The sequence below is a fragment of the Stigmatopora nigra genome, chromosome 5 (assembly GCF_051989575.1).
Source record: "Stigmatopora nigra isolate UIUO_SnigA chromosome 5, RoL_Snig_1.1, whole genome shotgun sequence".
In the NCBI taxonomy this organism is placed as follows: Eukaryota; Metazoa; Chordata; class Actinopteri; order Syngnathiformes; family Syngnathidae; genus Stigmatopora; species Stigmatopora nigra.
Genome location: NC_135512.1, coordinates 259,814 through 281,088, shown reverse-complemented (window position 1 = coordinate 281,088; position 21,275 = coordinate 259,814). Strand labels below are relative to the sequence as shown.

Sequence of the window (21,275 nt, the reverse complement as noted above, 5' to 3'; positions counted from 1 at the left end):
ACGGGGGCCATCGAACCCGACTGTCCCAATGGTTAGGACGTCTGGTGCTTGCAAAAAACACAATGGCGTCCTGACTCTGTGGATGAATTGGACTTTTGTGGTTGTCAATGGGAAGCTCATTTGGGCTGCTGGCTTTTGGGACACTTACTGTGGGCGGGTTGGTGGGTGGATTTTACTTACGGCCTGTCCACGATCGATTTTGGGGAGATTTACAAGTCACTTGCTGTCCATTCTGCTCACTTTTCAACCTTTTTTTTGCTTTTGTGTCCATTTCTGTGGATTTTGGTGGAATTTTTATCATCCTCTTGTTTTTTGGTGACTTCCTATAGACTTTTGGGATCATCTATTGCGGACTTTGAGGTTATTTCCTGAGGCTTTTGAAAGCCACACCGACCGACCGGGCCCTTTTTTTGTTGATTTTGTGTAGAATAGGTCACCTTTTAAAATAGAGCCATAAAAGGTAAGTTTCAAGCTTTGGGCTCTATAAACGTAAAGCCTCTTTTATCAAGTTCAGTTTGAGGTCATTTGATCTTTTTGAATTTTATTGGCGTACTTACAAAGTAGATAAGAGCCTATTTTTTATTTTCCAATGTGACATTTTTACAAGAAAAGCCCGCCCCCGGTGGACTTTTGTATTTTGGCAAACAGCAAAGAGGACGATTCAATACTATTTGACAAATCTGCGTGTTTAACTTTCACCAACCCCCAGAAAATCCACAAAATACCCAAGAAATACTCATTGTTATGTTTTAGTATGAAAAAAGGAAACTCCAATTCATCTCTGGACAAAAGAAAAATTCATGCGCACAAGCCACGCCCATCGCCAATTAGCCCACAAGTGCGCTCAGCGTCTTAAAGCGCCCCGTCGTCACTAGCTAGCTGCTCCACTTACATTCAGATGGCGTTTAGCCCATTTGTGCTCACGTTTTATTTGGCGGTGACGTCCGCGGGGGTGATGATGCCGACCCGTCAACGGGACGACGTGGCCGCGGCGGCCGATTTGGCCGTCCGACACGTCAACAAACGACACCGCCACGGCTTCAAATTCAGGCTGGACGCCATTCTAAGCAGCAAATATGAGCCGGTGGTATGTTTTACCTCCGGATCTCTCATCTCGAGCAGATTGGACATGTAGCTCCATCCATTTTGGATGATGGTTGAGATTTGATTGGGGTTTTGCCGTTTGGTAATGCAAACCTTTAAATGTGGATTCAAAGCTTTCAATTACACGGTAACTAAATGATTGGTCATGGAATGGAAGTTTAAAATGACAATCAATTCAATATTTTTTTCAAATCAATGTAGATTTTTATTTTATTTGTGTGCCAAATCTTGAATTATTGATAAATGTGAAAATGCTGCTTGTTGAGGTCATATAAAGCACCAAAAGTGGGCCAACCCCCCCACTTGAAATGAATTGGATGTCTTTTGCAATGAATCATTGATACGTGTGTGTGTGTGTGTGTGTGTGTGTGTGTGTGTGTGTGTGTGTGTGTGTGTGTGTGTGTGTGTGTGTGTGGCTCAAATAACTAACCAAATGGGTTTCCAAATAAATCTGTTGAACGTTGCCCCTCCCAAGATGGCTGAGCCAGGGTCATTTGGCCAGGTTTTTATTTTTTTACGATGAGCCGTTGAATCCTTTTGGATTAGGCTGGATTATCTTTGGTGTTTGCCAGACCCCGATAACAAGGCGCTGGCCCACATTTGCCCCGAGTGTCCCGCCCGGGCCGTTACCTCTGGACGACCCCACGGCCTTGGAGGAGGCGCGGGAGGTGGCCTGGGAGGCCACGCTGCGCGCCACGGCCGACCGCCATGGCTGACGCCGCCATGGCTGACGCCGCCATTATTATGTCCTGATGGAAGTGTCCCATGTCACCATCGGGGTGAGGCCAGTCCGCTCAAGAACGGCTTTTAAATGTTCAATTTGGAAGTGTTTGGTTGTCTTTTTAGTACATCCCCGGCGTGGGTTTGAAGACCTGGCTCCGGTTGGCCCTGGTGGAGACTTTGTGCCCCAGGGAGGCCGGCAATGCCACTTGCGACCGAATCAAGTTTTGTTGTAGAACTACGACATGATTGCGTTCATTTCATTTGGAATTGCAATGACCGCATTTCAACATAAGATGGCACAATGACTTGAGAGAGCCATTTCCTATCACCACTGCTCTTCTTCTACTGCTCAAATCAGAAGCCACCTGTGGCTATGTATGTCAAAGAAAACAAAAGTCGACGAGCGATTGCCGGTCTTGAACAAGGAATGGACGCCTAAATACGACTCTTTTGACTAAAATCCGGTCCGTGGCTTTATGTTTTATCTACTAAGGCGTTTTATCAAGTGCAGCCAAAGTTCCAAACATCCAGATAATGCTGTTAATTGGCTCTAGGTACACACGTGTGCGTGTGAGAGCTAACTTTGAGTGTGCCGAACACTAACAAAGCATAGCACAGACCCCAGATCAGTGATCATGGACTCAGACCCCAATTGAGTGATAAACACGTGAACGAGATCTGTTCTGAGAAATTCCACAAGATTAGCACCGGGTTTCCATCTTTAAAATGGCTGATCAGGATGCGCTCATTAAAAGGTATGTTAATACTTTCATGCTTCTTTTTGTGTATGTTTCGTATGTACTGTTAACGGGAGAGTGGTTAGCGCAGGGATGGGCAAATTACGGCCCGTGGGCCACATACGGCTTTTTAATCCGGCCGCCGACGTTGTCCAAATGTTTTATTTTTTTGTTGGTAGGGGCTACCAACCCGTAAAAGTCATTGGATTGATATTAGATTTTTTTAAAAAGTCATAACTGGCCTCTATTCACTTTAACGCCGACCGATTTGATAAAATAATTTGGCGTGTAAACACCAAACACCCCAAAAATGTGAGGTGCACCTCCACTCACCTTCCATAACGGCGGACAGGTTCCCGTGGCGTTCTTCTGCTGCGTATCCGTGATGACCTCCGTGATAGATTGACCGTGGCGATGACGCCATCCGCCGGGGTGGGCGTGGTCTCCCAGTGGGCACAGCGGCGGCTCGACTCGTTTGGCGACAAAGTTCGACCATTTTTTATCCTTTTTTACAACACAACTTTATTATTTTCTGACATCATTTACACAAGTTTGGACGTTGAGGGGGTGGGTCACATTTCCGGGGGTCCCACCAGTCGCCAATTCTCCATTTTGGCCACTTTGCCGAAGAAACCCAGCGTTCCCAGCGCCAGGCACGCCGACGTCCCGGTGGCGGCGCTGTGAGCTGCGCCCAAAACACACACACACACGTGTCACTTCCTGTACATTAAAGGGACTTTCAAGCTCTTTCCTGTACATTTTGGATGACTTTCTGCCAAAGACCTTCCCGTCTATTTGATCTCAATTCGCATTTATTTCATTTCAAGCCCAATTTAGTTCAGTCGTCACCACGCTAGCGCCCCCTGCCGTTCGTCCACTCACTCTTGGCGCCCAAGAAGATGCCGGAAGCGCAGCCGCCCACAAAATAGTTGATGGGCTCGTCCGGAGCCTCGCGGGCCTGAGCCGTCAGGCAGGTGGTCATGCCGAAGATGGCGCCCATGGCGGCTGTGGGGAGAAGACGTATGTTATTAGCCGGGCACCGGCAACCCGCCGCGTTCCTTCGGGGTACGTACGGACGTACGGAAGGACGTACCCATGGTCAAGGTGGCGTTGCCGGCTCGCTGCAACGCTTCCAAGGCCGTGTCAGGCTGGAACGCCACCAGGTGATAGGCCGAGCCCACCAGGCCTGACAACAGACAAACCAAGCCAAACCAATTTCTTGCGTTAAATATCATTGTGTAATAGCAAAATAGATCACATTCCTGTTTTGGATGATCTATTCATGACAAGATATTAAATCAAGTAACAATACATTTCAAAAATACGTATTCACATTTTTTTTTCTTGGGTTTAGAAAAAGCAAATAGTAACAAAGAGAATACTTGTTAGTTTTCCAATTTAAATTCTATTATTTAAAAAAAAAGTTGTTAGTATTTGTTTTGCCACTTTTTCTAGTTTGCTAAGTGGTGGCCTTCGTAAAGTGGCGTTTACACAAGAAACGCCAAATTAAAAGTGAAGCGTTTGATATGCGTTCCAAAAAAAAAAAAATGATTCGGCTTATTATTTATAGAACAAACGCTTTCCATTTTTTCATCCGTTCATCGTTGGTGAAACATAAACAAACAAAATGAAGTAGTAAATTATTCCTGATACGTTAATCATTTTAATACAATGGTAGGAAAGTGTTTAATTGCAAGTAATTATCCCATCCAACTCAAATACATGTTTCTTTTATTGTTGCATTTTTTTCCAGTTTATTTTGTATGTATTTTAAGATCATTATTTTCATTTTAAGAATTTCCCCCAATGATTTTGAAATAAATTCGTTAAATCTAAATGATGGCATTAAAGGTTTCATGACGAAAAAAGTATGTAGTTCTCAAAAAACAACATATCAATTTTAATTATTTCTTTTCAAAACGTAATATACAAGTTTAAATCTTTCGTAGTTGGAAAAAGTACAAAGAGCTCCATCAAAAATGACGCAAAATTTACTACCTCAAGCTAAACAAAAAAAAACATTTTAGTACGTCCACTACTTAAATTAAACGTCTAAAACAACCAACAATAATTACACGTGTGGATATTTATTTATGGCTACGTACCCTATTCGGAATAGTTGCTCGTGAAGCTTCCGGCTAACAGTTAGCTTTAGCTGCGTATAATTAGATGCCCGCGGCTTCCTAACCATAACTTTCAAGCGTTTAACGTCAAATGTCGCCCGTGTGTAATATTCACCTAAAGTCGTAGCCAGTTTGGTGGTTATCCATGTTTTATGCACGCAGCTTGTGCCCTCGGGGATGTCCCAGTAGCCCATGGCTCAAGCTAGCAAGGACAAACAAGCTAGCTGTCACCGGAACGCCGCTAACTCTCGTCAAAGAAAACAACTTGTCGCGGTAACCTGCACGCGTGCGTCCTCTACTGCACGGGAGCGGAACTTAAACCACCCATTGGCCGCCCTTGAGTGTCAAAACGTGAATAAGGTCTGCTTTCAAGGCTTTTTACTTCAAGCACACAATAACTTTAGATTATTAAAATAATATTAAGAACCCTCCATCTGGTAAAACAGATTTCAATGTACACAAAATGCCCAAAAAGTTTGGAAGTATTGTTTAATGTCCACGTACACACACACACACACACATAAATAAACCAGTCGCCATATTTGTTAACACAGCATGTTATTATTTGTTCTTGTTCCAGAATTGTCTGTACTTGTCCACCTTGAAGTCGTCGTCATAGTGGACCGTGGCCTCCTTCACCGTCTTCTTGACTTCACGCTTTTTCTGACGACGTCGACGCTCCTCCTCCGACAATGTGGAAGGATCCACTGGCATCTGTGGGGGAAAAAAGAACAAGTTCGAAGGGAGGTCATCTGAGACGCGTCTCATTATTGACCAAAGACGCTGAAATGGAAGAATGGTCGCGGTAAGTTTCTTGATATGTTCAAGTTAAAGAGCAGCCTCGACAGGTCGCGTGTGATAGGGTTAAACCATGGAAATTAGACAAGATAGCGGTCACCACGAGGATGCGCCGGGGTTCTTTGTAGCGGATGTTGACGGTGGAGCCGTCGGGTCTCAACATTAAAACCGGGTATAGGCGTTCGTATTTCTGCCGACTGCAGCGCACCACCGACGTCTTGTTGGAGTTGAGGCGATTGGACACTGTCTGCCTCCAGAAAAACCTGTAAAAAAAGAAAAAAAAAATCACAATGTGGTCATACATTTGAGAAAAAAATACATTAAAAGAAAATTACAATTTACTTTTGTAATAAGAAATTTCTTTAAAAAAACTATAGGAAAAAATTACAAAAAATATTTGCCGAAACAAAATCGCTCGAAATTGGGTATACATTTTATTTTTTCTCACAAACGGGTTATTCCCCTAAACAAATAAAAGTATAACATGGGATAAAATCAATGTTTAGAATATAAACTGCAGCGAGGCACAGTACAATTCAAACCAAAGTACTAGTCACATAAGATTAAGTCAATATTAGTAGCGCTTTTCATACGAATTATAAGTGCATCAGTTGCCTCACAAATAATACTGTAAAGCAATGTGCAGAAAACTAACTTTAACGACGGCGTCCGGTGACTCTTTATACATTTTAATAAACCAAAAAAAGTATAACGTAACACCGTTAAAGTAACCAAAGTCACCTTACCGGGAAAGTAAGCGTCCTGTATTGTTTATTAGCGACATGTTCTCAGCTATGCTAGCTGCTAGTGACGTAACCCGGATGTTAAACCACCAAACAGGAAGTCGACATCACCGTCGCTCTCCCGGAGTAAAAGACGGAACCTGCATAAGTTCCTGCTTTTTTAATAACAACTTGTCATGTGAGCGGCATAAATTCACGGCACACCTACTCTTCGGTAAGTCCAAGCGCGCTTCACTCTTAAACGCCAATTGTTTACGAATTAAAGTCCAATTTCGAAGTTTTTTTTCAACGCGACCGTGTATGCTAACGATATTTACTTGCTGGTGCGTTTAGGGAACCGAGCGGCGTCCGTTAAATCTAACGCGCCATCATTCCAAGCAATTTGGACTTGATCGGAATTTCTTTAAGTTTGTTACATCCTTTGAATGTGGAATACGTGTTGGCTATGTGGCATTTAGAATACTCTTCTTGTTGTATTCGTCTTTTGTAGTGACAAGATGTGGCTCTCCCGGGTGCTGCTGTTGTGGCAGCTGGCCAACATAGCAGGTGACTTAGCGTTAGAGACGAATACAATGTTTGTTGTCAATGTGCGTGAGGTTTATCGTCTGATCTCTTGAAGCGGAGTCGCGGGTGTCTCTTTCTGGCCCGGTGGAGGTGACCATTCAAGAAAAGTCCATTGCCAACGTTGTCATCACCTCCAGGTAAGAACCTAGGCCAAAACTAGCTTGGCCATATGGGAAAGGCGTCTCCAAAATAGGAAAAAAACAAGTTCTTTCAGCACAAACAACAACAAAAACAGCTAAAAAAAATAACTCCGATTGAAGATAAAATGTTTTCCGTGAAACAACTCAATGTATGTTTGCGTATTATAACAAGAAAAATGTAAAAAATAGAAAAAATGGGGAAGACCTTGTCATGGAATCATTGCAATTTTGCCGATGGGCATTATGGGAGATGTAGTCCTCTTTCTGGATCATCCTACGAATCGAATAGTAAAGATATGAGGAAATGCAAACTTCTCTGCGAGTGTCAAACGTTTCATTCATTTCTTTTTGTTTAACCCATGTTATCGCTATTGGCGCAAGGCTAATGGTAAAGCGTGTTTGTTCCCAGCGGGGCCCTGGAACAGCCGCTGGTGATCCACCTGAACATCACCTACAGCTCCAAGGCCAACTTCTCGGAGATCATCGATTTGCCCGAGCAGGTGAGACGCCAAGACGGGACGGCGAGGACCGCCGGGACGTGACGTGGTGACGCTGGCCTTCAGGTGACGCTGCTCCCCCGTGCCACGTCGCTGAGCTTTTCGGCCAAGGCCCGCGCCGCCGGACAGGTGACGACGTACCTGCTGAGCAACGCCACGGAAGGCGGCGGGTGAGTGACCGAAGGGGCGAGACATCCCATCCACGGTGGAGCGTTTGACCACGGCGCCTTGCAGACCGGCGTCCCGTCTCCATTTCCTGGTGGTCCGCAGCGACGCGTTGGAGGTGCTGAGCCAGACGGTGGGGTGGATCTACTTCCTGGCCTGGTCCGTGTCCTTCTACCCACAAGTGTGGGAAAACTGGTGTCGCAAAAGGTGACTGGAGGTGCGCCCCGCGCTCTCCCGGCGTCCGGTCTGAGGACGCCTGCTTTGTCTCTAGCGTGGTGGGCCTCAACTTTGACTTCCTGGCGCTCAACCTGACCGGCTTCCTGGCCTACAGCGTCTTCAATGTGGGACTCTTCTGGGTGAGCAGTATCAAGGTGAGTCCCGTGGCGTCGGCGCCGCCCTCCGACCGTGTCGTCGGTTAGCGTTGGGGCTGACCCCGAAGCCTGCCCTCGGCAGGAGGAGTACCTGCGGCGCCACCCCAGCGGCATCAACCCCGTCAAGGCCAACGACGTCTTTTTCAGCCTGCACGCTCTCCTGCTCTGCGTGGTTTACGTGGGGCAGGCTGCCGTCTACGAGGTGGGTTGCGCCGCTCTACCTGCTTTGATATGATAAACCTTTGTTACAAGACCCAATCAATACATATTATTATAAAATAGAAGCACAAATACATGAAGATTTTGCCAACTATTTTAGTGAAGAAAAAAAACAGATTTTTCACTGCCCCAAGATGGCCGCCGACGGTGACATTTTTCTTCTTGTACTCTCACCCCGTCTCCTCCTCGAAGCGTTTTTCCGGCTAACAGGTTTTTTTGGTCGCCGCAGAGGGGCGGTCAGAAGGTGTCGTGGACGGCCCGCCTCCTGCTCCTGATTGGGTGGTCCTTTGCCAGCGTCACCTTGTTGTTGGCCATCTTGAAACATATCGACTGGTTGGACTACCTCTACTACTTCTCCTACATCAAACTGGCCGTCACGCTGGTCAAATACGTGCCTCAGGTGAGTCCCGCTCGGCCGGCCGGCCGGCCCGCCCGCTCGGCCGTTCCCGGCACGTGTGACACGATCGGACGCCACCAGGCCTTCATGAACTACCAGCGCAAGAGCACGGAGGGGTGGAGCATCGGAACCGTGTTGCTGGACTTCATCGGCGGCCTGCTCAGCATCGCGCAGATGATCTTGGATTCCTACAACAACGGTAATTTACTCATTGAAAAGACCCAAAAGATCCTCGTGTGATTATGTCAAACTCCATCGATGTTGGCGCGGGATGTCCAAATTGTGGTCCCCTTTTTGATTTGAGTTGTTTTTCTTTCTTTTAATTTTTTTGGCAGACGAGTGGCAGCTGATCTTCGGCGACCCCACCAAATTCGGCTTGGGTCTCTTCTCGGTTTGCTTCGACGTGCTCTTTGTGGTTCAGCATTACTGCCTGTACCGCTCGCCTTACCGTCAGATCGGGCAGTGCCGATGAAGCCCCGCCCGCTGACCTCACGGCACTTGAAGGCTCGGAAAGACTTGATTTTTCTATTTCCTGCTGCACGTATGTAACCACCCACATTCTGTAAATACAATGAAAAAAATGAATAAAATCGGTAATGGGAATGAACTTTTTTCTGGATTCTTAAAAGAAAAAGTGGCTATTCCTAACAAAAAAGGTGTTTTTTTTCCGTTAACAGTATATTTCTTTCGAACATGAGAAATGTTTTCTAGAGAAAAGTGTCAACAAGAAACCACCGTCGAGCCGTCAATCAAAAAAAACGTCCACCTAATGTTCGCACTTCCTGTGCTCATCCGGTAGAGGGCGCCACGGGACGCGTTTGGCCTCTTCCTCCTCCACTGTACCGATGATGATGATGAGAAGGAGGGGGCGGTGTCAAACGCTTGAAACGCTCTTGTTGCTCTTCAAGCAGGACAAAGCCCGCTCGTCGTCAATCCCTCGACTGGTCGCTCGCGTAGATCGTCATGCTTGGTCTTGTCTGCGTCATTCTCTCAGGTGACTTTTTTTAAATTATATTTTGCCTTCTTGTTTACATTTGTAAATGACACTGAATCGGGGATTTTTCCATTCCTTCTTATCCTTTGAAAAATGTACTTGACAAAATTATTATTGGCAGAAAGGAAAAGAAAAAGATTTTTTTGACGGCGCTACATGTCCAAGCCATCGGGCGTGGGCGGGCGGCGGGGAGTAAATGACATGTTTATACCCGGCCAGCTTCCCCCACTCAGTGTGAAGAAACATTTGTTGGCCCCTAGTAAATAACCTTGGTTGGCCATCTTGGTAGGGGCGATGACGTTCCCATGCATTGTCATTCGAATCAAGTCATAACAAGCTTCTTTGATGCGGTTAAGGGGTGCTAGACTCACCATTCAATTACGTGGGAGGGCAAAAATACTGTTGGGAAGGTCCACCTGGGCTGTAGGGTGGAAAACATTGATTTTTTTGGGTGATGTCCAATCCATTTCAAATAGGAGACATTGGTGGGAATTTCTGGGGCCTTTCTGAATGTTCTGGCCGCCCCTGCATGGTTCTTTTCTGAGTATTCTGCGCGGCTAGGCTAACTGGCTGACATCTGTGCCCGCAGTTGCGCTGTTGTGCCACGTGGGTGCCCTCCGAGTGGACGTGTCTCCCACCCGAGCCCTTTTTGAACTGGGTCGGCGTGGGCAGCTCTCCTGCTCGGTGGACGAGTGTGCCGTCCCGCCGACCATCCGCTGGACGCCGCCGGACGACCGGCCTCTGCGGGGCCATGTCCAAATGCTGGACCGGGTGTCCCTGCTGACCTTGGACCCCGTGGAGAGGGAACACGAGGGCCCACTGGTGTGCCAGGTGGCCTGCGGCGCCGAGCGCAAGAGCGCTAAGACCAGCGTCGGCGTCTACGGTAAGTCTCCGCCCCATCCTGCCTTTTTTTGGTGGATCGTCCCGCCCCATCCTGCCTTTTTTTGGTGGATCGTCCCGCCCCATCCTGCCTTTTTTTGGTGGATCGTCCCGCCCCTCGACGCCCCGGTTTGTCCTCGTCCAGCCCTCCCGTCGGACCCGGCGGTGGCGGGCGACGACCACCCGGTCCGCGAGGGGGAGGAGGCCACGCTGACGTGCACCGTCCGGGACGTCTACCCCGCCGAGATGTCCACGTTGGATTGGCTGAGGGGCGGCCGCGTGCTGAGCGGCATCGTGGGGGAGGCGGGGGCCACCTTCCTCCGGGCCAATTTCAGCTGGGCGCCCCGCCGGGAGGAGTCTGGACAAAACCTGACCTGCAGGGCCACCTTGAGACTGCCGGGACTGGCGGCCGAACGCCTCGTCCGAGAGAGCCGCCGGGTCCAGATTGGCGTGATGGGTAAGTGCCGCCGTCCGTTTCCATGGGAAGAGGGCTGGGCGTGGCCGAGAGGGTGACGAATGTGACCAGAGCTGCCGTCTGCTCCCCCCCTTAGCCCCGCCCGCCAACACCACGCTGTGGCTCCTGCCGGGTCAAGAGGTGGTGGAAGGCGGTCACGTCACCTTCACCTGCCGCTCGGACGCAAACCCGCCCCCCAGACTGACGATAAGTCGGGAGGGAACGGTGCTCGCCAGCTCTGACTCCGCCTTCTCCCTGAGCCATAGCCTGGTGGCGCAAAGGCCAGACTCCGCCCACTACCGTTGTGACGCCGCCAACGCTTTGGGGCGTCAACACGCCGAGCGACAAGTGGTGGTGGCTGGTAAGGGCGCCAGCTAACGTGCTAACGCCCTAACGCGCTAATGCGGACAGACGCCCATTCCTGCCTTGTTCTTCTTTCCAGCTCATCCTCTGCGGGTGGAGGTGCGTCCGCAGGTGGCGCCGGCGAGCGTGTCCTCCCAAGCCCTCCTCACCTGCACCATTTGGGGTTGTCCCACGTCGGCGGCGTTCGCCTGGACCAGGACGGAAGCCGAGGGCGGCGTCCCGGTGACGGACGGGGTCCGCGTGGCCGCCTCGGAATCCCACCTCCTCCTGCGGGATTTAAGACCGCGGGACCGGGGGAGGTACGAGTGCCGGGTCACCTGCCAGAACGTCACCAGGACCGACGGTGCGACCGTTGTCCTTTACTGTAAGTCTTCAAAAAGAGACTTGTTTTATCGCTTGACTTTGGATCGGTTTTGGGCCACGTTGACCGACGGCTTCCCAAACGCTCCGTCCTCTAGCCCTCCCGTCGGATCCGGTCGTGCGGGCCGAGGACGGCGGGGCGGTGCCCGCGGGGCGCCAGATCCGCATCCGCTGCCACGTGCGGGACGTCTTCCCGACCGAGCGACTGCGCCTCTCCTGGTCCTCCGGGAACGTCAGCCTGCCGGTCCGGACCTTCTCGCCGTCTCCGTCGCCGCGGAACGTCTCGGCCGTCCTGCGCTACCGCGCCCGGCCCGGAGGGGAGCCGCTGAACTGCGAGGCCCGACTCCTGACGGAAAGCGGCGCCGTCTGGCGTTCCAGGAAGTCCAGCCTTCTCCTGGAGGTCCACTGTCAGTCAGTCAGTCCCGAACCGCCGCCTTGACCCGGGAGCGTCCGGCGCTTGAGCCCCGCCCCGCTCCGTCCCAGACCCCCCCAGGAACACGCGTCTCTCGGCGAGTCCGGCGCCGGAGGTGGCCGAGGGGCGGCGGGTGACGCTCACCTGCCGTTCGGACGGGGCTCCGCTGCCCACCTTGGTGCTGAGGAGGGAGGGGGCGGAGCTCCGGCGCTCGGCCGCCGTCTCCTGGCTTTCCTACAGTCTGACGGCGGCGCGACTGCGGGACTCCGCCCACTACCTGTGCAACGCCTCCAATGAGCTGGGGTGGCAAGAGGTCACGAGCCGGATGTTGGTCACAGGTCAGAGGTGGCACCGCTGCCTTCTTTCTTTTGTCATACTTCTTTCAGTGTCCATATATTTGTTTGAAGTACGTCGTTGAAATGGTCCGTAGCTCCACCCAGAAACACCACAGTGCTAGTCTTACCGTCGCGGAAGGTGCGGGCCGGCCAGAACGTGACGGTGCGCTGCCAATCGCTGGGCTCTCCGCCGCCAGAATTCCTCCTCACGCGCACATCCGACGGGACGGAGCTCCCGTCCGCCGACGGCGTCTTCCGATTGGTCGGCGTGACGGCCCGCCATTCGGGCCTCTACCGGGTCAACGCCAGCAACGCCCTGGGCTACCAGCTCCACAATTTCCGCCTGAGCGTGGCAGGTTCGTGCTCTTCTACGCCACCTTCTCCGGATCTCTCGACGTCCATTTTGTTTCTGTCCTCCAGAATCCGACGCAGCGACGCCGCCCTCCATCTCGGCGGCGGCCGTGGTGGGCTCGCTGGCGTTGGTCGGTGCCGCCATCGTGCTCTCGGAGTGCCTGAGAAGGTCCAAAAAGAAAGGTTTTTACCAGCTGGCGCCGACGGCGCCGACGGCACCCGAACACCACGCCATGAGCGCTAGCGCCACCTGATGTCCATCTTGGCGCGAAGCAAGAATCCAAAAGGAGAGAGGAGGCGTCCAATTGACAGCAAAGGCCTGTTGGCCTATCTTTTTGAAAGTGGGACAAGTTGTGACCTTTGACCTCGTCACCCTAAATCAAAGCTTGAAAATAATACCTCGATTTGAGCCACGGCATTTGCTGACCTTTGATCCCTGTAATGACAAAATGGAATCAGCCTGTTTATATTTTTGCAAATATTTACTCCCAAGTGTGAAAATAATTCCTTTTTTTTCACGAAATTCCTTTTCTGACCTTTGACCTTTACAGTGCCAAGATGGGATTAGGACTTGTTTCATAGTTCCAACATTATTATACATAACAAATGTGAAAATAGTTCTTTTTCAGAGCGTTCCTCATAATGGCCGACCCATTTGAAAATGAGCGGTCAGCATAACGACGGGTCGGACGCTAAACGATCTTTGACGGCGACGGGCGTCCAATCTTTTGGGACAGATTGGACGCACGCCACCGTCAAAGGGCGCTTTGTGCCCGCCTCGTTGTCATGCGGCGGCGCTCCGACATCGCCGTGGCGACCGTCCCGGAAAGCAAGAAGGAACGAGAGCTCTTGCCGTTTCCGCGGCAACGGCCGGTGCCGTTCACTCTGGGTTTTCGGCTTGTTTGCGGGGAAGATCGGACGACCTGTTCACCCCCGGTGGATTTCACGAACAATGCTTGTGCTGCGTGTCAGCGTTTTGAGGCGGCTGGGGGCTTCCTGAGGAGAAAAGCTCCACGTCGCCCCCCGATCCTCCCTCTCTCTCCCCTCTCCAGATGGGACGCAAATTGGAAGACATCTTGTAGCCGAGTTGATGGGCTGCCTCGCCAACTGAACGAGGCGACGCCAACACCCAGAAGTAGCCGTCCACGTCGCTGTTAACGCGCAACTCGTTACCGTGGGAGCGTTCTGTCAACATGTGTTGATTAGCTAGTGCTCTGCTAAAATAGCTTCCCAAAAATTTCAACAAAAGAGCACATGTATTGTAAGAATTTATTGTCAAAAAGTATTCAGTTTTATTGATTTGTAAGAATTTCTTTGTTAGCTATACAAAATAGCTATGATTTATGTAATGGTGCTAATTTAATAGCATTTTTCAAAATAAATCATTGATTGATTCAATCATTTTCCGTGCTGTGCCGCTTTTATCCACAGGGTGTCGCAGGGATGCAGGCGTCGATCCCGGCAAACTATGCTTGCTTGCTTGCCTGCCAGCCAGCCAATCGCAGGGCTCCGTGACAACAACACGCTGATTGACTGCAGGTGGTGTGGCTAGGTTAAGCATCTCAGACCTATTGCACGCCAGTCAGGTCGAACAATGATTATAACATTTATTCGAATGTCTTATGGGTTATTCGCTCGTTCTATTGAACAAGTGTGCGTTTTTTGATGTCTTACGAGTTGCTTACTTATTATGGTGCACAAGTGTGTGTTTATTTTGAGCTGAAGATTGCCATGTTGAGCTCTGCTAAGCGAGCAAGGCTTAAGGTTAAACCTCAGGCTTAAATTCTAATGTTATTTTGCCAAAGGATGTACTATGCCAAGTATTCATAAGAACCGAGTGGTGTTCTTAACGCGGTGGTTATTGTTACGGGATTCCAACTGTCTGTTTTGTGGAAATATCACGCTAATGAGCATTAGTACGAGGCTAGAGCTAGCCGCGAGTGGCTAATCGCTACGCTAGCAGGGAGTCCACATAGTGCTTCTAACTGTACTTTATTGTGGATGCTAAGCGTTAGTTGAGCTAATGTTCTCACTCCTATGATTTTGTTTGTCAAAATACATTCATTTGTCGGTGCGAATGGGCTAAACTCAAGGCTAAAAGTCCTGCCCCCCCCCCCCCCCCCAGCGATGGCATTTGGCCGTCCGCCCGCATAAACATGTCCTTGCTTTCAGCTGGACGAGACCGGGTAGTCGCTCTTCGCCGCCCTGTGGAGGGACGTGGCCGCCGAAAAAACGACATGGTATAGTAAGGCTTTTTTTTCTTAAAACCATGTATAGTAAGATATTTGCTAAAAAAATATTTAAAAATGATATAGTATAGTAAGACATAATTTCTTAAAACCATGTATAGTAAGATTTTTTCTAAAAAAAAATGTAAAAAACGACATAGTATAGTAAGGCAAAATTTCTTAAGACCATGTATAGTAAGATATTTTCCAAAAAAAAAATAAAAAAATGACATAGTATAGTAAGGCATAATTTCTTAAAACCATGTATATTAAGATTTTTTCAAAAAAAAAAAATTAAAAACGACATAGTATAGTAAGGCATAATTTCTTAAAACCATGTATAGTAAGATATTTAAAAAATAAAAAATGACATAGTATAGTAAGGCATAATTTCTTAAAACCATGTATATTAAGATTTTTTTTAAAAAAAACCAATTTAAAAACGACATAGTATAGTAAGGCATAATTTCTTAAAACCATGTATAGTAAGATATATTTTTTTAAAAAATTAAAAAAACGACATAGTATAGTAAGGCATTATGTCTTAAAACCATGTATAGTAAGATATTTTCTTTAAAAAAAATTTTAAAACGACATAGTATAGTAAAACAAAATTTCTTAAAACCATGTATAGTAAGATATTTTCCAAAAAAAAATTAAAAACGACATAGTATAGTAAGGCATAATTTCTTAAAACCATGTATAGTAAGATATTTTTAATTTTTTTTTTTAAATGACATAGTATAGTAAGGCATAATTTCTTAAAACCATGTATAGTAAGATATTTAAAAAATAAAAAATGACATAGTATAGTAAGGCATAATTTCTTAAAACCATGTATATTAAGATTTTTTTCAAAAAAAACAATTTAAAAACGACATAGTATAGTAAGGCATAATTTCTTAAAACCATGTATAGTAAGATATATTTTTTTAAAAAATTTAAAAAACGACATAGTATAGTAAGGCATTATGTCTTAAAACCATGTATAGTAAGATATTTTCTTTAAAAAAAATTTTTAAAACGACATAGTATAGTAAAACAAAATTTCTTAAAACCATGTATAGTAAGATATTTTCCAAAAAAAAATTAAAAACGACATAGTATAGTAAGGCATAATTTCTTAAAACCATGTATAGTAAGATATTTTTAATTTTTTTTTTAAATGACATAGTATAGTAAGGCATAATTTCTTAAAACCATGTATAGTAAGATATTTTCTAAAAAATAAAATAAAAAAACAACATAGTATAGTAAGGCAAAATAAAAAAACAACATAGTATAGTAAGGCATAATTTCTTAAAACCATGTATACATGGTTTTAAGAAATTATGCCTTACTATACTATGTCGTTTTTTTAATTTTTTTTTTTAGAAAATATCTTACTATACATGGTTTTAAGAAATTATGCCTTACTATACTATGTCATTTTTTTAAATGTTTTTTTTAGAAAATATCTGACCATACATGGTTTTAAGACATTATGCCTTACTATGTCGTTTTTTATTTTTTTTAAAAGAAAATATCTTACTATACATGGTTTTACGACATAATGCCTTACTATACTATGTCGTTTTTTTAATTTTTTAAAAAATATATCTTACTATACATGGTTTTAAGAAATTTTGCCTTACTATACTATGTCGTTTTTTTAATTTTTTGGAGAAAATATCTTACTATACATTGTATAGTAAGATATTTTCTAAAAAAAATTAAAAAATGACCTGGTATAGTAAGGCATAATGTCTTAAAACCATGTATAGTAAGATATTTTCAAAAAAAAAAAAAACGACAGTATAGTAAGGCATTTTTTTTAAGAGGAAATACTATAGTAAGGCTTATTTCAAAAACAACAAAAATGGCCATGTATTATAGGGCTTTTATTTACACCAAAAAATGACCATGTATAATATTGCGGCTTCATCCAGGAGTCTCCGCCACCCCCCGTGAGCGGAGGCTGACACGGTCATGCTTTTGGACGGCTCCCGCAGTTGCGGGCGGGCGGACGACGACGACGTCGCCGGATGGCAAAAAGCTCAGTGATCTGTAAGTCCGCTGGGGAAGAGCTGGCCCAGCGGCCGCAGGAGCAGTTGGGACAGCGGCGCCTTGGTCATGCCAGGTTGGAAACAGTAAAAAAGCCACTGTAAAAAAAGAAAATGTTGTCACTAAAAGTGTTTATACTATCAAATAGCCAGTGTCTTTTGATTTTAAATTAAAACATGTTTAAAGTCATTATTCTTATGTCGCAGGTGACAACAAGAGTACATCCGAGTACGTCTGCGGGATTCCAACCGGGATCCGCTCGGCGATTGCCGCTTACTCGACGTGTGCTCCGCCGGTCGAAGTAAACTCGGGGCGCCCAAGTATTTTCTTTTTTCCAGAGCGCTCGAGTCATTTGACTAAGTGTATAGGCCACCTCCCAAAAGATGTATGATCATGTCCAATAAAACGTGTCTTTAATGTTATGATTGAATGTCATATTTATTTTTTAAAGTTTTTTTTAGTAAAGGGTAATCATTCATATGTCGCAGGTGGCTTTCCTCCGCCGTAGGAGAGGGTTGGGCTTTGGGTAGGGGTTAGGGTTAAGGGTTAGGCCACCAAGAGGGTTGGGGTTTGGTTAGGGTTAGAGTTAGGGTTTGGCTAGGGTTAGGGTTCTGCTAGGGTTAGGGTTTAGCTAGGGTTAGGGTTTAGCTAGGGTTGGGGTTTAGCTAGGGTTGGGGTATGGCTAGGGTTGGGGTTTAGCTAGGGTTAAGGTTTAGCTAGGGTTAGGGTATGGCTAGGGTTAGGGTTTGGCTAGGGTTAGGGTTCTGCTAGGGTTAGGGTTCTGCTAGGGTTAGGGTTCTGCTAGGGTTAGGGTTTAGCTAGGGTCGGGGTTTAGCTAGGGTCAGGGTTTAGCTGGGGTTAGGGTTTAGCTAGGGTTAGGGTTCTGCTAGGGTTAGGGTTTAGCTAGGGTTAGGGTTGAGCTAGGGTTAGGGTTTGGCTAGGGTTAGGGTTTAGCTAGGGTTGGGGTTTAGCTAGGGTTAGGGTTTAGCTGGGGTTAGGGTTTAGCTAGGGTTAGGGTTTAGCTAGGGTTAGGGTATGGCTAGGGTTAGGGTTTGGCTATGGTTAGGGTATGGCTAGGGTTAGGGTATGGCTAGCGTTAGGGTTTGGCTAGCGTTAGGGTTTGGCTAGGGTTAGGGTTTGGCTAGGGTTAAGGTTTGGCTAGGGTTAGGGTTTAGCTAGGGTTAGGGTTTAGCTAGGGTTAGGGTTTAGCTAGGGTTAGGGTTTAGCTAGGGTTAGGGTTTAGCTAGGATTAGGATTTAGCTAGGGTTAGGGTTCTGCTAGGGTTAGGGTTTAGCTAGGGTTAGGGTTTAGCTAGGGTTAGGGTTTGGCTAGGGTTAGGGTTTGGCTAGGGTTAGGGTTTAGCTGGGGTTAGGGTTTAGCTAGGGTTAGGGTTTAGCTAGGGTTAGGGTTTGGCTAGGGTTTAGCTAGGGTTAGGGTTTAGTTAGGGTTAGGGTTTAGCTAGGGTTAGGGTTTAGCTAGGGTTAGGGTATGGCTAGGGTTTGGCTAGGGTTAGGGTTTGGCTAGGGTTAGGGTTCTGCTAGGGTTAGGGTTCTGCTAGGGTTAGGGTTCTGCTAGGGTTAGGGTTCTGCTAGGGTTAGGGTTCTGCTAGGGTTAGGGTTTGGCTAGGGTTAGGGTTTGGCTAGGGTTATGGTTTAGCTAGGGTTAGGGTTTAGCTAGGGTTAAGGTTTAGCTAGGGTTAGGGTTTGGCTAGGGTTAGGGTTTGGCTAGGGTTAGGGTTCTGCTAGGGTTAGGGTTCTGCTAGGGTTAGGGTTCTGCTAGGGTTAGGGTTCTGCTAGGGTTAGGGTTTGGCTAGGGTTAGGGTTTGGCTAGGGTTATGGTTTAGCTAGGGTTAGGGTTTAGCTAGGGTTAAGGTTTAGCTAGGGTTAGGGTATGGCTAGGGTTAGGGTTCTGCTAGGGTTAGGGTTCTGCTAGGGTTAGGGTTTAGCTAGGGTCGGGGTTTAGCTAGGGTCAGGGTTTAGCTGGGGTCAGGGTTTAGCTGGGGTTAGGGTTTAGCTAGGGTTAGGGTTCTGCTAGGGTTAGGGTTCTGCTAGGGTTAGGGTTTAGCTAGGGTTAGGGTTGAGCTAGGGTTAGGGTTTGGCTAGGGTTAGGGTTTAGCTAGGGTTAGGGTTTAGCTAGGGTTAGGGTTTAGCTAGGGTTAGGGTATGGCTAGGGTTAGGGTATGGCTAGGGTTAGGGTTTGGCTAGGGTTATGGTTTAGCTAGGGTTAGGGTTTAGCTAGGGTTAAGGTTTAGCTAGGGTTAGGGTTTGGCTAGGGTTAGGGTTTGGCTAGGGTTAGGGTTCTGCTAGGGTTAGGGTTCTGCTAGGGTTAGGGTTCTGCTAGGGTTAGGGTTCTGCTAGGGTTAGGGTTTGGCTAGGGTTAGGGTTTGGCTAGGGTTATGGTTTAGCTAGGGTTAGGGTTTAGCTAGGGTTAAGGTTTAGCTAGGGTTAGGGTATGGCTAGGGTTAGGGTTCTGCTAGGGTTAGGGTTCTGCTAGGGTTAGGGTTTAGCTAGGGTCGGGGTTTAGCTAGGGTCAGGGTTTAGCTGGGGTCAGGGTTTAGCTGGGGTTAGGGTTTAGCTAGGGTTAGGGTTCTGCTAGGGTTAGGGTTCTGCTAGGGTTAGGGTTTAAGCTAGGGTTAGGGTTGAGCTAGGGTTAGGGTTTGGCTAGGGTTAGGGTTTAGCTAGGGTTAGGGTTTAGCTAGGGTTAGGGTTTAGCTAGGGTTAGGGTATGGCTAGGGTTAGGGTATGGCTAGGGTTAGGGTTTGGCTAGGGTTAGGGTTTGGCTAGGGTTAGGGTTTGGCTAGGGTTAGGGTTTGGCTAGGGTTAGGGTTTGGCTAGGGTTAGGGTTTGGCTAGGGTTATGGTTTAGCTAGGGTTAGGGTTTAGCTAGGGTTAGGGTATGGCTAGGGTTAGCGTTTGGCTAGGGTTAGGGTTTGGCTAGGGTTCTGCTAGGGTTAGGGTTTAGCTAGGGTTAGGGTTTGGCTAGGGTTAGGGTTTAGCTGGGGTTAGGGTTTAGCTAGGGTTAGGGTTTGGCTAGGGTTAGGTTTTAGCTAGGGTTAAGGTTTGGCTAGGGTTAGGGTTTAGCTAGGGTTAGGGTTTAGCTAGGGTTAGGGTATGGCTAGGGTTGGGGTTTTGCTAGGGTTAGGGTTTAGCTAGGGTTAGGGTATGGCTAGGGTTAGAGTTTGGCTCGGATTAGGGTTTGGTTAGGGTTAGGCGGGGAGAGTCAGCGTCTACTCGGCGGTAGGCGCATAATCAAGTACCAGTTTGTGTGAAAAAAAGCCTTACTATATTATGTTGTTTTTTAATAAAAAGCTGTTTCACATGTCGTTTTTAGGGGGGAAATCCTAACTATATACTATGTCGTTTATTAATTTCAAAAAAGCCTTACTATACATTGGAATCCAGGTCAGCCCTCCTGTGTGGAGTTGTTCCCAGGCCTGCATGGGTTTTCTCCAGGTACTCCTTTTTCCTCCCACATTGCAAAGGCTGTAGGCTGGTTGTCTCCTCCTTCACCTGCTCAGGGTGTTCCCGAAGTCATCTGGGATAGGCTCAGGCACCCTCCGCGACCCTTGTGAGGACAAAGCGGTTCAGAGAATGAAGTAACAATCAAACGTGGTCTCATTTCATCAGGCTATCAAGTTAGGTGACGCTTGTTTGAGTCATTTTGCCTTGTGAAATTCACCCGCCGTTGAAATCGGCGTTTCAAAACGAAATCAATAAGATTTCATGTCAAAATAGCTCAGTACGTATCACTCGTCAGTCGTGAGTCTTTGGCAACACAGCCAATAGACAAAATACCAATTCAGGCTCTCGTTTAAACCTTTAAAAGTTCATCATGTGTCTCCTCGAGCGAATGTATTTGTCACCAAAAGTCTACTTACCAATTTAGAGTTCAGTCGATTGTTTCCTTTTTCGGTTTCCTCTTCTATCGACTTTTGCATTCTTTTTACTACTAATTACGCCTCTGCTGTGACACGAAAACGTTTCTTTTTCGACAATTGAGCAATTTCTGTTGTTGGTATACCCAATGGTCGCACGTCGATGACGTCAGGTGCTGTGCTCCAATACTATTTCGTTTGAGTTCTTGAGAATCTATGTCTATATTAACACGTCAGTGGCGGTCATCTTTTGTGTGTCCCCTTACGAGCCCAAGTCAGCCCTTTTCGATGTGGCATTGAGACTGTTTCTTGACGTCTTTGAAAAGATGGATGTTTTTGTTATGATGTAGAATAAATGTTTCGGGCCCTTTAAATTAAAAAGGCAAATTTCTGACCCCAAAT

The 21,275-nt window shown here is 47.1% G+C and overlaps 4 protein-coding genes and 2 long non-coding RNA genes across 12 annotated transcripts; 3 read left to right on the top strand and 3 right to left on the bottom strand.

The window, feature by feature from the left end:
* The first annotated feature begins 2,161 nt into the window (after positions 1-2,161).
* On the top strand, positions 2,162-9,188 carry ctns (cystinosin, lysosomal cystine transporter). Of its 4 annotated transcripts, none has more exons than XM_077717998.1 (12): positions 2,162-2,582; positions 5,268-5,492; positions 6,719-6,774; positions 6,848-6,929; positions 7,342-7,432; positions 7,496-7,599; positions 7,700-7,801; positions 7,866-7,965; positions 8,048-8,167; positions 8,414-8,584; positions 8,663-8,780; positions 8,917-9,188. In XM_077717998.1, exons 2-12 carry the CDS (start codon positions 5,380-5,382, stop codon positions 9,051-9,053), a joined length of 1,194 nt encoding a protein of 397 aa, XP_077574124.1. In that variant the 5' UTR covers positions 2,162-2,582; positions 5,268-5,379; the 3' UTR covers positions 9,054-9,188. The 4 variants fall into 4 exon arrangements, with proteins under 4 accessions (XP_077574124.1, XP_077574122.1, XP_077574123.1 ...); XM_077717996.1 differs by having other exon boundaries at positions 2,166-2,582; positions 7,664-7,801; XM_077717997.1 differs by lacking the exon at positions 2,162-2,582 and adding an exon at positions 4,889-5,047 and having other exon boundaries at positions 7,664-7,801.
* ndufa11 (NADH:ubiquinone oxidoreductase subunit A11) lies at positions 3,059-4,968 on the bottom strand. The gene is made up of 4 exons (XM_077718001.1): positions 4,803-4,968; positions 3,658-3,750; positions 3,447-3,569; positions 3,059-3,249 (listed from the first exon to the last, which is right to left on the bottom strand). Exons 1-4 carry the CDS (start codon positions 4,879-4,881, stop codon positions 3,137-3,139), a joined length of 408 nt encoding a protein of 135 aa, XP_077574127.1. The 5' UTR covers positions 4,882-4,968; the 3' UTR covers positions 3,059-3,136.
* On the bottom strand, positions 5,163-6,364 carry mrpl55 (mitochondrial ribosomal protein L55). Its single transcript, XM_077718002.1, has 3 exons — positions 6,232-6,364; positions 5,586-5,748; positions 5,163-5,401 (listed from the first exon to the last, which is right to left on the bottom strand). Exons 1-3 carry the CDS (start codon positions 6,267-6,269, stop codon positions 5,249-5,251), a joined length of 354 nt encoding a protein of 117 aa, XP_077574128.1. The 5' UTR covers positions 6,270-6,364; the 3' UTR covers positions 5,163-5,248.
* Positions 9,189-9,431: 243 nt separating the features above from the next.
* On the top strand, positions 9,432-14,160 carry vcam1b (vascular cell adhesion molecule 1b). Of its 2 annotated transcripts, XM_077717990.1 has the most exons (9): positions 9,432-9,575; positions 10,165-10,458; positions 10,600-10,911; positions 11,006-11,269; positions 11,351-11,635; positions 11,730-12,038; positions 12,115-12,381; positions 12,474-12,734; positions 12,799-14,160. In XM_077717990.1, exons 1-9 carry the CDS (start codon positions 9,545-9,547, stop codon positions 12,981-12,983), a joined length of 2,208 nt encoding a protein of 735 aa, XP_077574116.1. In that variant the 5' UTR covers positions 9,432-9,544; the 3' UTR covers positions 12,984-14,160. The 2 variants fall into 2 exon arrangements, with proteins under 2 accessions (XP_077574116.1, XP_077574117.1); XM_077717991.1 differs by lacking the exon at positions 12,799-14,160 and having other exon boundaries at positions 12,451-12,586.
* Positions 14,161-14,229: 69 nt separating this feature from the next.
* Positions 14,230-17,422, top strand: LOC144197287 (uncharacterized). 2 transcript variants are annotated; one of them, XR_013326518.1, is made up of 3 exons: positions 14,230-14,315; positions 16,886-17,076; positions 17,207-17,422. It is a non-coding gene; the product is annotated as an uncharacterized LOC144197287 (long non-coding RNA). The 2 variants fall into 2 exon arrangements; XR_013326519.1 differs by lacking the exon at positions 14,230-14,315 and adding an exon at positions 14,322-14,969.
* Positions 16,821-21,052, bottom strand: LOC144197286 (uncharacterized). Of its 2 annotated transcripts, none has more exons than XR_013326516.1 (3): positions 20,877-21,052; positions 20,384-20,563; positions 16,821-17,098 (listed from the first exon to the last, which is right to left on the bottom strand). It is a non-coding gene; the product is annotated as an uncharacterized LOC144197286 (long non-coding RNA). The 2 variants fall into 2 exon arrangements; XR_013326517.1 differs by having other exon boundaries at positions 20,389-20,563.
* Between the last annotated feature and the right edge of the window lie 223 nt (positions 21,053-21,275).

Excerpts from the sequence above, each read along its gene's own strand:
- ctns (XM_077717996.1), top strand. The coding sequence starts at position 5,380 with ATGTGGAAGGATCCACTGGCATCTGTGGGGGAAAAAAGAACAAGTTCG. Across the intron at positions 7,802-7,865 it reads GAAAACTGGTGTCGCAAAAG|CGTGGTGGGCCTCAACTTTG; the intron begins GTGACTGGAGGT and ends CTTTGTCTCTAG. Across the intron at positions 8,585-8,662 it reads TGGTCAAATACGTGCCTCAG|GCCTTCATGAACTACCAGCG; the intron begins GTGAGTCCCGCT and ends GGACGCCACCAG.
- vcam1b (XM_077717990.1), top strand. The coding sequence starts at position 9,545 with ATGCTTGGTCTTGTCTGCGTCATTCTCTCAG. Across the intron at positions 11,270-11,350 it reads GCGACAAGTGGTGGTGGCTG|CTCATCCTCTGCGGGTGGAG; the intron begins GTAAGGGCGCCA and ends TCTTCTTTCCAG. Across the intron at positions 12,382-12,473 it reads GAGCCGGATGTTGGTCACAG|CTCCACCCAGAAACACCACA; the intron begins GTCAGAGGTGGC and ends AATGGTCCGTAG.
- mrpl55 (XM_077718002.1), bottom strand. The coding sequence starts at position 6,269 with ATGTCGCTAATAAACAATACAGGACGCTTACTTTCCCG. Across the intron at positions 5,749-6,231 it reads ACAGGACGCTTACTTTCCCG|GTTTTTCTGGAGGCAGACAG; the intron begins GTAAGGTGACTT and ends CTTTTTTTACAG. Across the intron at positions 5,402-5,585 it reads AACCCCGGCGCATCCTCGTG|ATGCCAGTGGATCCTTCCAC; the intron begins GTGACCGCTATC and ends TTTCCCCCACAG.
- ndufa11 (XM_077718001.1), bottom strand. The coding sequence starts at position 4,881 with ATGGGCTACTGGGACATCCCCGAGGGCACAAGCTGCGTGCATAAAACA. Across the intron at positions 3,570-3,657 it reads CAACGCCACCTTGACCATGG|CCGCCATGGGCGCCATCTTC; the intron begins GTACGTCCTTCC and ends TTCTCCCCACAG. Across the intron at positions 3,250-3,446 it reads CATCTTCTTGGGCGCCAAGA|CTCACAGCGCCGCCACCGGG; the intron begins GTGAGTGGACGA and ends TTTTGGGCGCAG.